This window comes from Hemitrygon akajei, chromosome 2 (genome assembly GCF_048418815.1).
Source record: "Hemitrygon akajei chromosome 2, sHemAka1.3, whole genome shotgun sequence".
In the NCBI taxonomy this organism is placed as follows: domain Eukaryota; kingdom Metazoa; phylum Chordata; class Chondrichthyes; order Myliobatiformes; family Dasyatidae; genus Hemitrygon; species Hemitrygon akajei.
This window is the reverse complement of record NC_133125.1, coordinates 178,684,289-178,696,420: the sequence shown is the minus strand read 5'-3', so window position 1 is coordinate 178,696,420 and position 12,132 is coordinate 178,684,289. Positions and strand designations below refer to the sequence as shown.

Here is a 12,132-nt window from a genome sequence, read left to right as displayed (position 1 = left end):
GATTTGTTTTTAGATGATAGTGTTATGTCCTTTGAACAACTATCCCGAAATTATGTCCATTGGACATTACCGAAAGAATTTTAGCTCTGAACCCTTGCCAAAAGGGTTTAGTAGCTATTATTTATAATATGATCATGAAAATACAGCCAGAAGCATCAGAAAAAATTAAGAAGGAATGGGAAGAAGAACTTCATTGTCTTATATCCGTTGAACAGTGGGAGAAAATTTTACTATTAGTCAATTCGTCCTCTATTTGTGCTAAACATGCCCTAATACAATTTAAGGTTGTACATAGAGCTCATATGTCTAAGGATAAACTTGCTAGATTTTACTGTTATGTTAATCCAACCTGTGACAGATGTCATTCTGATGTTGCTTCAATGAACCATATGTTTTGGTCTTGCCCTTGTTTACAAAATTACTGGAAAGATATTTTTAGTATTATTTCAAGAGTTCTGAATATCAATTTCCAACCACATCCTTTTACTGCAATTTTTGGTTTACCAATGGTGGATAATAGTCGTTTATCCTCTTCACCTCGACGATTGATTGCGTTTGTTACATTAATGGCTAGAAGATCTATTTTATTGAACTGGAAAGAAATTAATCCTCCAACTATATTTCAGTGGTTCTCTCAAACTATCTCTTGTTTGAGTTTAGAAAAAATTAGAAGTGTTGTTTTTGATCCTTCAGTTAAATTTGAAGAAACTTGGAGACCATTTATTCAACATTTTCATATGAGTTAAATTGTCTTTTCCTAAACCTCACTCTGATTATCCTTAATTATTTGGATGGAGGTTCGGAGTTATTGGCACTACTGTATGTACTTAACATTATGCAATGGCCCATGTTGGTTAGTTTTTTTTTCTTTCTCTTTTTTTGGGGGTTATTTTTTTTTCTTTTTGTCTCTTTTGTTCATAAATACTTTGAGTTTGGGAGGCTATATATACTGATTATTATATATTTGAATGTCTACCAAAACTATTAATTATGTACTCTCAAACACTTTGTATTCATGGTGCATTTATGTTTGGTTTAAAAATTAATAAAAAGATTTAAAAAGAAAAGAAAGACTGTTCATCTCATGTTCTTGATATTTATTGTTTAGTTATTACTACTATTATTTTATTTGTATTTGCACAGTTTGTTGTCTTTTGCACATTGGATGGGGGGGTCATTTGTGTTTCTTGTAGTTACTGTGAATGCCCGCAAGAGAATAAATCTTATTGTTGTATATGGTTACATATATGTACTTTGATAATAAATTTACTTTGTATTTTGAACTTTGAATAATTGCCTGGACTGGACTGAGAAGATAAAACTGAAATTGGGACTGTGGGGAGGACGCTCCCTATCGATATCTGGGAAGAACCTGGTCAACAAGTGTGAGGTTCTCTCAGGCTGCTGTACTTGGTGCAAGTGTTGCCCATGCCCCGCTCCTCCAGCTTGAGAATCACCCGAGCTGTTTTCAGGTTCATCTGGGGGTCCGAGATGGAGTGGGTGAGGTGCAGATCACAACGCACAAATCCCTGTATAACGGGCGCAACAATTTACCCAATGTGTCCCTCACCCTGATGGCCAACTTCATGTGTGGCTGCATCAGGCTGTGTGTGGAACCTAAATACATGGGCACCAGGTACCACTACGTGCTGAGGTTCTGCCTGTCCCCTGTGTTGCCAAGGTGTTGAAACTGAGGGATGTTTCTGAAAAGGGGATGAATGAAACCCAGAGAAATCTGAAGGTGAGGCAATTCAACTTTCTGAGAGATGGAGAATAGAGAAATTGGAAGCCAGTGAATTGCCAGTTTTGGAGCCAGTATAGATCAGAAGCACTGGGGTCTGGCTTGAACACGTACAGTGTGAGAGTCTTGGATCAGCCAAAGTTGATGAGGGGTTTGAGGTGGGAGGCTGGGCCAGAAAGAATTTCCACAACATTCTTGTCTGAAAGACAAGTTCCTGTAACCCCAGTAAAGAGTGGCACAATATCTATTCAGTAGTATTTTCTCATTTGCTGGAGTTTCACAAAGTTCTCTGTATAAGTGTTTCACAGCCACCACATTTTAAATGAGTACAAATATTTTTATTAACAGATAAAGTTAAAGAAGAGGTTGGTCTCCTTGGCTCATCAGTTCTACTGGATCCTGAACTCAAAGTTGATCCCAGCAAGAGTGAAATAGTTTGGATGTTCATCGACAGGAGCATTTTGCGTCATGTCCCAGGTCACAGCTTAGTGGAACCGAGTGAGCAGTTCGAGTTTCGTCTGCACTTTGATACTTCTAATGGTGCTCTGACTGTGAATGAAGCAGAACATGGTGACCAAGGAGATTACACCTTCATTGTGGATGGACAAGAGCTGAGAATAATACAACTACACCTTGTTGGTAAGTAGCTTTATGTTTCATAGAACGTAGAATAGTACAACATAGTTCAGGCCATTTGGCCCACAATGTTATGATGACTTTTTAACCTATTCCAAGATAAATCTAATCCTTCCTTCCCTCATAGACAACCATTTTTCTTTCATCCCTGTGTTTATACAGGATGTGATTGGGTACAGAACTCGCCATAGTTTTTGTGGTTGTATTTTCCAGTCGAGGCTAAGTTGGGTGACTCACCTGATAGAATAAACACTGAGGTGTCAGATATTGAATGCAGCTGTCATTCAACCCCCATCTCTGTGAGTACCTGCCATCCCAAGGAGGAGCCCGTTCGGGATTTGATCCAACACTCATTGCTGCACTGGTGGGATGAGAGAAGAAGACCTGTTTGTCAAACCTGAGGCTTGGGTTTTCTGTTGGAGAGAACAGAAGGAAATGGTTGTGAAGTGAAAGTGTGGATGGATGGAAAAGGTGGAGAAATGGAAAAAGTAGCAAGAGAAGGGATGGGAGGGGGGGAGGTACAAAATGCATTAGATTAGTGTGGGAAATGGGGAAAGGGGTGTGACGATGGTGAAAGAAACATCAATAACAATGATAAATGAAAGAAGATGAAATCTATTTATCGAGCACTTTTCACATAGATGATGTAGTTCAAAGTTGTTTGCAATGGGATAAAAGTACAAATATGTAAAATAAAATAAAATGTAAATAAAAGGCAAAATGATGCTCATTAAAAAGCAAGATTAAATAAATAGACTTTAAGCTCTCATTTAAAGGTGTCAACTGAGTCTGCATCCCCTATGGTTTTAGTATTGAATTCAACAATTGAGGAGCGCAGTTCAGAAAAGCTGACCTGCCTATTTTCTTCTGAGGGAGATTTTTTTTTAATTTAAGAGACCGGTGGCAGAAAACCTGAGAGCCTGAGCAGGATTATGAAAGGAAAGTGATTCTGTGATGTTCTCTGGTCACAAACCACTAAGAGTTTTAAAAACAGGGAAGACAAGATTAATATTAATTTTAAAAGATACTGAAAGCTCCTGGAGCTGCCAAATTTCACCCCACCAAATTTTTATTGGCGTATTTATGTGGGATAAAGCCATTCTCTGCACTGTGAAGTCAGCAATGTATTGTAATAAACTTTTTGATTCTGTTTGGTAAGTCTAGGTACTGAGATGAGGACTAGAATTTTGGGAAACTGACCAGGAAGGAAGATGGAGGATATAAAAAGAATTAAGATTGGAGTCTCTGTTTATGTTTTTGAAATCCATACAATGCTCACAATGATCACATTAATCTTATTGTTTAAACCCTGCTTCTGACATAAACATTCAGCCCCTGGTGATCTGTGAGAAATATTTCGAGCCTGGCTGACAAAAAGGCAACAAACCTGAGGATGTTCTCTGAAATAACAAGACCAGAATCTTATTGAAAAGGCTGAGATGTCAGGGTATCGATGTTCCCTGTGCAGATGGGTCATCGGTGGGTCAAAATGCACTAATGGAGTGTGATGGAGGGGGTAATTCCACAGCCTATTAAATGTACACCTTCCCCTTCCTCCTGAGGTGCCGAGTCTGATGGTTTCCACGGCAGGGCCCGTTTCATTGATTTCAATGTCTGTTCCTCATGACAAAAGTCAGTAAAGCATTTCCATGTGTGAGGCTGCTCAGTCCCACTGGGAAAACAGCAAGAGTTCTTGGAGCTGGTGGTGATTCTGGGATGAAAGGTGGTGATGAATCAACATATAGGAGGGAGACTGAATATCTGTCTGAGTGGTGCCACAGCAATAACCTCTTCCTCAATGTCAGCAAGACCAAGGACCTGATTACTGACTTCAGGAGGAAACCAGAGGTCCATGAGCTGTTCCCATCAGAGGATCAGAGTCGGAGAGGGTCGGCAACTTTAAATTCCTTGGTGTCTCATTACAGAGGACTTGTGCTGGGCGCAGCAGTTAAGAACAAAATGAAGAAGGCACAGCAGTGCCTCTGCTCCCTGCGAAATTTGTGGAGATTCAGCGTGACACCTGAAAATCTGACAGACTTCTGTCGATGTGTGGTGGAGAGTATATTGACTGGCTGCATCATTGGAACCACCAATACCCTTCAACAGAAAATCCTACAAGGAGTAGTGGATACGGCCCAGTCCATCATGGGTAAAGCCCTCCCCACCATTGAGCACATCTACATGGAGAGTTGTTGCAGGAAAGCAGCCTCCATCATCAGGGACCCCACCACTCATTCAGAAACAAGTTTTGACCCTCAACCATCAGACACTTGAATCAAAGCGGAGTGAGTGGGAAGATGGATGATTGGGAAGCTTTTAAAATCCAACAAAAGGCAACTGAAAAGCTATATGAAGGGAAAAGATGAAATATGAGGGTAGATTAGCCAATAATATAAAGCAGGATACCAAAAGCTATTTCTGTTATATAAGGAGTAAAAGGGAGGTGAGAGTTGATATTGGTCCACTGAAAAGTGATGCCAATGAAGTAGTAATGGGAGACAAAGAAATGGCAGATGAACTTAATCGGGACTTTGTATCTGTCTTCACTGTGGAAGACACTAGCAGTGTGCCAGAGGTCTGAGTGTCACTGCTATTACAAAGGAAAAAGTGTGCGGCAAAGTGAAAGGTCTTAAGGTGGATAAGTCACCTGGGACAGATGGACTACATCCCAGATCTCTGAGAGAGGTTGCTGAAGAGATAACGAATGCATTGGTCATGATCTTTCAAGAATCACTTGATTGTGGCATAGTCCCAGAGGACTAGAAGATTGCAAATGTCACTCCACTCTCTAAGACCATAAGATATAGGAGCAGAAGTAGGCCATTTGGCCCCTTGAGTCTGCTCTGCCATTCAATCATGTGCTGATACAATTTGTCCAATCATCCCTTCTCCCCATCCCTTTGATGCCCTGACTAATAAAGAACCTATCTATCTCTGCCTTAAATACACCCAGTGACTTGGCCTCCACAGTTGCTCGTGGCACAAAATTCCACAGATTTACCACCCTCTGACTAAAGTAATTTCTCCGCATCTCTCTTATAAATGGACGTCCTTCAAACCTGAAGTCCTGCCCTTTGTCCTAGACTCCCCTACCATGGGAAATAACTTTGCCATATCTAATCTGTTCAGGCCTTTTAACATTTGGAATGTTTCTATGAGATCCCCCCTCATTCTCCTGAACTCCAGGGAATACAGCTCAAGAGCTGCCAGACGTTTCTCATACGGTAACCCTTTCATTCCTGGAATCATTCTCGTGAATCTTTTCTGAACCTTCTCCAACGTCTGTATATCCTTTCTAAAATGAGCCCAAAACTGCTCACAATACTCCCAATTGTCAAATCACGAGTGCCTTATAGAGCCTCAACATCAAATCCCTGCTCTTATATTCTATACCTCTAGAAATCAATGCCAATATTGCATTCGTTTTCTTCACCTCCGACTCAACCTGGAGGTTAACCTTTAGGGTATCCTGCACAAGAACTCCCAAGTCTCTTTGTTTCTCTGCATTTTGAATTCTCCCCCCATCTAAATAATAGTCTGCCCGTTTATTTCTTCCACCAAAATTGATGATCATACACTTTCCAACATTTTATTTCATTTGCCCATTCCCCTAAACTATCTAAGTTTCTCTGCAGGCTCTCTGTTTCCTCAACAGTACTCGCTCCTCCACCTGTCTTTGTATCATCGGCAAATTTAACCACAAATCCATCGTAAAAAGCAGCGGTCCCAACACCGACCCCTGTGGAACTCCACTGGTAACCGGCAGCCAGTCAGAATAGGATCCCTTTATTCCCACTCTCTGTTTTCTACTGATCAGCCAATGCTCCACCCATGCTAGTAACTTCCCTGTAATTCCATGGGATATAATCTTGCTCAGCACCCTCATGTACGGCACCTTGTCAAAGGCCTTCTGAAAAGGGGGGATGGGAACAAGTGCAGAGAGACAGAGTGGTGTAAAATGAGGGTAGAAGCAAAAAATAGTACGGTGAAAAGTAAAAGTGGCAGGCTGGCAAATCCAGGGCAAAAAGCAAAAAGGGCCACTTTTCAACATAATTGTATAAGGGCTAAGAGTGTTGTAAAAACAAGCCTGAAGGCTTTGTGTGTCAATGCGCGGAGCATTCGTAACAAGGTGGATGAATTGAATGTGCAGATAGTTATTAATGAATATGATATAGTTGGGATCACAGAGACATGGCTCCAGGGTGACCAAGGATGGGAGCTCAACATCCAGGGATAGACAGGAAAGAAAAGGAGGTGGGGTAGCATTGCTGGTTAGAGAGGAGATTAACGCAATAGAAAGGAAGGACATTAGCTTAGAGGATGTGGAATCGATATGGGTAGAGCTGCATAACACTAAGGGGCAGAAAATGCTGGTGGGAGTTGTGTACTGGCCACCTAACAGTAGTAGTGAGGTTGGGGATGGCATTAAACAGGAAATTAGAAATGCGTGCAATAAAGGAACAGTAGTTATAATGGGTGACTTCAATCTACATATAGATTGGGTGAACCAAATTGGTAAGGGTGCTGAGGAAGAGGATTTCTTGGAATGTATACGGGATGGTTTTCTGAACCAACATGTCGAGGAACCAACTAGAGAGCAGGCCACTCTCGATTGGGTATTGAGCAATGAGGAAGGGTTAGTTAGCAATCTTGTCGTGCGAGGCCCCTTGGGTAAGAGTGACCATAATATGGTGGAATTCTTCATTAAAATGGAGAGTGACATAGTCAATTTAGAAACAAAGGTTCTGAACTTAATAAGGGTAACTTTGAAGGTATGAGACGTGAATTAGCTAAGATAGACTGGCAAATGATACTTAAAGGGTTGACGGTGGTTATGCAATGGCAAGCATTTAAAGATCACATGGATGAACTACAACAATTGTTCATCCCAGTTTGGCAAAAGAATAAACCAGGGAAGGTAGTGCACCCGTGGCTGACAAGGGAAATTAGTGATAGTATCAAGTCCAAAGAACAAACATATAAATTAGCAAAAAAAAGCGGCACACCTAAGGACTGGGAGAAATTCAGAGACCAGCAGAGGAGGACAAAGGGCTTAATTAGGAAAGGGAAAAAAGATTATGAGAGAAAGCTGGCAGGGAACATAAAAACTGACTGTAAAAACTTTTATAGATACGTGAAAAGAAAAAGATTGGTCAAGACAAATGTATGTCCTTTACAGTCAGAAACAGGTGAATTGATCATAGGGAACAAAGACATGGCAGACCAATTGAATAAATACTTTGCTTCTGTCTTCACTAAGGAGGACATAAATAATCTTCCGGAAATAGTAAGGGACCGAGGGTCTAGTGAGATGGAGGAACTGAGGGAAATACATGTTAGTAGGGAAGTGGTGTTAGGTAAATTGAAGGGATTAAAGGCAGATAAATCCCCAGGGCCAGATGGTCTGCATCCCAGAGTGCTTAAGGAAGTAGCCCAAGAAATAGTGGATGCATTAGTGATAATTTTTCAAAACTCCTTAGATTCTGGATTAGTTCCTGAGGATTGGAGGGTGGCTAATGTAACCCCATTTTTAAAAAAAGGAGGGAGAGAGAAACCAGGGAATTATAGTCCGGTTAGTCTGACATCGGTGGTGGGGAAAATGCTAGAGTCGGTTATCAAAGATGTGATAACAGCACATTTGGAAAGAGGTGAAATCATCAGATAAAGTCAGCATGGACTTGTGAAAGGAAAATCATGTCTGACGAATCTTATAGAATTTTTTGAAGATGTAACTAGTAGAGTGGATAGGGGGGAGCCACTGGATGTGGTATATTTGGATTTTCAAAAGGCTTTTGACAAGGTCCCACACAGGAGATTAGTGTGCAAACTTAAAGCACACGGTATTCAGGGTATGGTGTTGATGTGGATAGAGAATTGGTTGGCAGACAGGAAGCAAAGAGTGGGAGTAAACGGGACCTTTTCAGAATGGCAGGCAGTGACTAGTGGGGTACCGCAAGGCTCAGTGCTGGGACCCCAGTTGTTTACAATATATATTAATGATTTAGATGAGGGAATTAAATGCAGCATCTCCAAGTTTGCGGATGACACGAAGCTGGGCGGCAGTGTTAGCTGTGAGGAGGATGCTAAGATGATGCAGGGTGACTTGGATAGGTTAGGTGAGAGAGCAAATTCATGGCAGATGCAATTTAATGTGGATAAATGTGAGGTTATCCACTTTGGTTGCAAGAACAGGAGAACAGATTATTATCTGAATGGTGGCCGATTAGGAAAAGGGGAGGTGCAACGAGACCTGGGTGTCATTGTACACTAGTCATTGAAAGTGGGCATGCAGGTACAGCAGGCGGTGAAAAAGGCAAATGGTATGTTGACATTCATAGCAAAAGGATTTGAGTACAGGAGCAGGGAGGTTCTGCTGCAGTTGTACAAGGCCATGGTGAGACCGCACCTAGAATATTGTGTGCAGTTTTGGTCTCCTAATCTGAGGAAAGACATTCTTGCCATAGAGGGAATACAGAGAAGGTTCACCAGATTGATTCCTGGGATGGCAGGGCTTTCATATGAAGAAAGACTGGATCGACTAAGCTTATACTCACTGGAATTTAAAAGATTGAGGGGGGATCTTATTGAAACGTATAAAATTCTAAAGGGATTGGACAGGCTAGATGCAGGAAGATTGTTTCCGATGTTGGGGAAGTCCAGAACGAGGGGTCACAGTTTAAGGATAAAGGGGAAGCCTTTTAGGACTGAGATGAGGAAAAACTTCTTCACACAGAGAGTGGTGAATCTGTGGAATTCTCTGCGACAGGAAACAGTTGAGGCCGGTTCATTGGCTATATTTAAGAGGAAGTTAGATATGGCCCTTGTGGCTAAAGGGATCAGGGGGTTTGGAGAGAAAGCAGGTACAGGGTTCTGAGTTGGATGATCAGCCATGATCATACTGAATGGCGGTGCAGGCTGAATGGCCTACTCCTGCACCTATTTTTTACGTTTCTATGAAAATGTAAGTACGCCACCTCCACTTCATCTGCTTTGTCTACCCTGCTTGTAATTTCCTCAAAAAATTGCAGCAGGTTTGTCAGGCAGGATTTTCCTTTCAGAAAACCATGCTGGCTTTGGTCTATCTTGTCATGTGCCTCCAGATACTCTGTAATCTCATCCCTCACGATCGATTCCAACAACTTCCCAACCACTGATGTCAGACTAACAGGTCTATAGTTTCCATTCTGCTGCCTGCCACCCTTCTTAAATAGCAGAGTAACATTTGCAATTTTCTAGTCATCCAGCACGATGCCAGAATCTATCGGTTCCGTCAGGTGCAGGAGTTCTATCCACCCTCAGACCATTAAGCTTCCTGAGCAACTTCTCAGTTGTAATTTTCACTGCACATACTTCACTTCCCTGACACTCTTGAATGTCCGGTATACTGCAGATGTCTTTCACTGTGAAGACTGATGCAAAATATTTTCAGATTTTCAGAAGGCATTTGATAAGCAACCACAAATGAGGCTGTTTAACATGATAAAATCCTATGGTGCTACAGGAAAGATTCAGCAATGGATAGCAGAACGGCTGGCAGGCAGGAGGCAGTGAGTGAGGGGAAAAGGGGCTTTTCTGGTTGGCTGCCGGTGATGAGTGGTGTTCCTGGGGGGTGGGGGGGGATGTCAGTATTAGGACCACTACATTTCACATTGTTTGTCAGTCATTTAGATAATGGAATTGATGGCTTTGTGACAAAGTTTGCAGATGATATGAAGATAGTTGGAGGGGTAGGTAGTGCTGAAGAAACAATGTGATTGCGGCAGGACTTTGACAAATTGGAAGAGTGGGCACAGAAGTGGCAAATGGAATATAGTGTTGGGAAATATAAGATAATGCTCTTTGGTAAAAGGAACAATAGTGCGGACTATTATCTGAACGGGGAAAAGATTCAAACATCACTTCCTGAGCCACTCGTTCATCTGTACCATCATCCTATCCCTGCTCTGACTGGCACGTCTATGAACTTGCAAATGAACGTCTAAAACAGAGATGAAACAGTTTTGAGTTTTTGCTTCCACAGCTCTGAAGAAGATAGTTTGGAATCTGAATATTTTTGAGGCAGAGGTAGATAGATCCTGGATAAGCAGAGAGGTGAACTGTTATCGTGGGAGATGGGAATATCTACCATCAGGTTAGCTGTGATCTTGTGCAATGACAGAGCAGAGCTGTGGGGTTAAATGGCTTTTATTTCCATTGTTGTGTATGTATTTGGTGTGCAGAACTGACTGTGCTTTCGTTCCTTTGTACATATCTGGTACAATGTCACACGGTAAGATTGCATTCTAAATCAAGATAGGAATATCATGGTTTCATATTCTCTCCTTTAGATGAGCTGTCAGAAGCTTCCATATTTACCAACATTGAATCACTGGGTGTCACGGTCGAGCTCACCTGTGAAGTCTTTGGAGATTCGATTGTGTATCAGTGGCAAAAGAATGGAGGGGAAATCTCCCAGCGTCACCAACTAACAGATGAAAACAGAACACTTGTTATCCCAAGCGCTTCATCTGAAGACTGTGGAGTGTACACCTGCATCACAACCAATCCTGTCAGCTCCATCCAGACAAACTACACCTTAATGTTGCGAGGTGAGCTTCATTTATGAATGACATTTTGCAGTTAACATTTAGACCATATTGGTGGGCTATTGAATGCAGTCGATGCAAATCAGTGTTGCAGCAGAGAGAGGCAAAAGCTGAATTAATTGGGTTCACAGAATCCCAGAACAGTTATCGGAGAGAAGAAAGCCATTCAGCCCTTTAAGAATGGATTGGTTCTATCACTGAGCAAACAACTGAATCCTATTGTTCTGTCCTCTCCCCACAGCTCTGTAATTTCTTTCTTTCAGATAATTAACCAGCCCTCATATGAAATTACAGTTGAATATCCCTTCACTATTCCTGATGATAAATTCTAGACCCTGTCCACTACTGTGCATTAAGAGAATCTCCAAGTTATTTTCTGTTCTTCTCCCAATCACGACTGGTTTTAGAAAGTTTCACAATGATCTTCTTCCACTTTATGCCTCTATTCATGAAGGCAAAGATCCTAACTTTAAGCTACTTTCTTAACCCTTTCAACAAATGTCTTGTTGGTGTAACCCTTTTAGAATCGGCTCCTTGAGTTTGTATGCTCTTCTCATTCTTCCTACTCTTGGGATGGATCAATCGGCAGATAATGCACTTCACCGATCAATGAGAACAAACTGCCCACATGTGCATTTGTGTAGCAGCCCCTGACATCAGGTGGAAAGTAGCACCAGAGTGTGTGGTGACACTTGCAGGCTGCCCTGCCCTCAGCACATCCTCAGCTTGTGTTGGTTGTTAATGCAAACAATACATTTCATTGTATAAAAAAACACAAAATGCTGGCAGAACTCAGCAGGCCAGACAGCATCTATGGGAGGAGGTAATAATGATGTTTCAGGCCAAAACCCTTCATCAGGAGTGAAGTAACATGGGATGGTCGAGGGGGGATAAGAAGTGGGGGGAGGGATAAAGTAGAGAGCTGGGAAGTGATAGGCTGGAGGGAAATGGGCTAGGGGGAAGGTGGAGAATTATGGGAAATAAAAGAGAAAAAAAGGTAGGGCTGGGGGGAGAGATTATAGTGAGGGGGGGAAAAGAGAGAGAAAGAGAACCAGACTAAAATAATAGATAGGGATGGGGGTAAGGGTGGGGGGCAGGGGTATCAACGGAGGTCTGTGGGTTGGATGTTTATGCGTAGGCAGGAGATAAGGTATTGCATTGCTCCATCGA

General features: G+C 41.9%; 1 protein-coding gene across 1 annotated transcript in view; it reads left to right on the top strand.

Moving 5' to 3' along the window:
* The window catches only part of LOC140721476 (uncharacterized), an 80,462-nt gene that overhangs the window by 5,426 nt on the left and 62,904 nt on the right, over window positions 1–12,132 (top strand). The window contains exons 2-3 of the mRNA XM_073036302.1: window positions 2,090–2,380; window positions 10,705–10,965. Of these exons, the coding sequence (XP_072892403.1) occupies window positions 2,090–2,380; window positions 10,705–10,965 (552 nt within the window). The remainder of the gene's footprint in view (window positions 1–2,089; window positions 2,381–10,704; window positions 10,966–12,132) is intronic.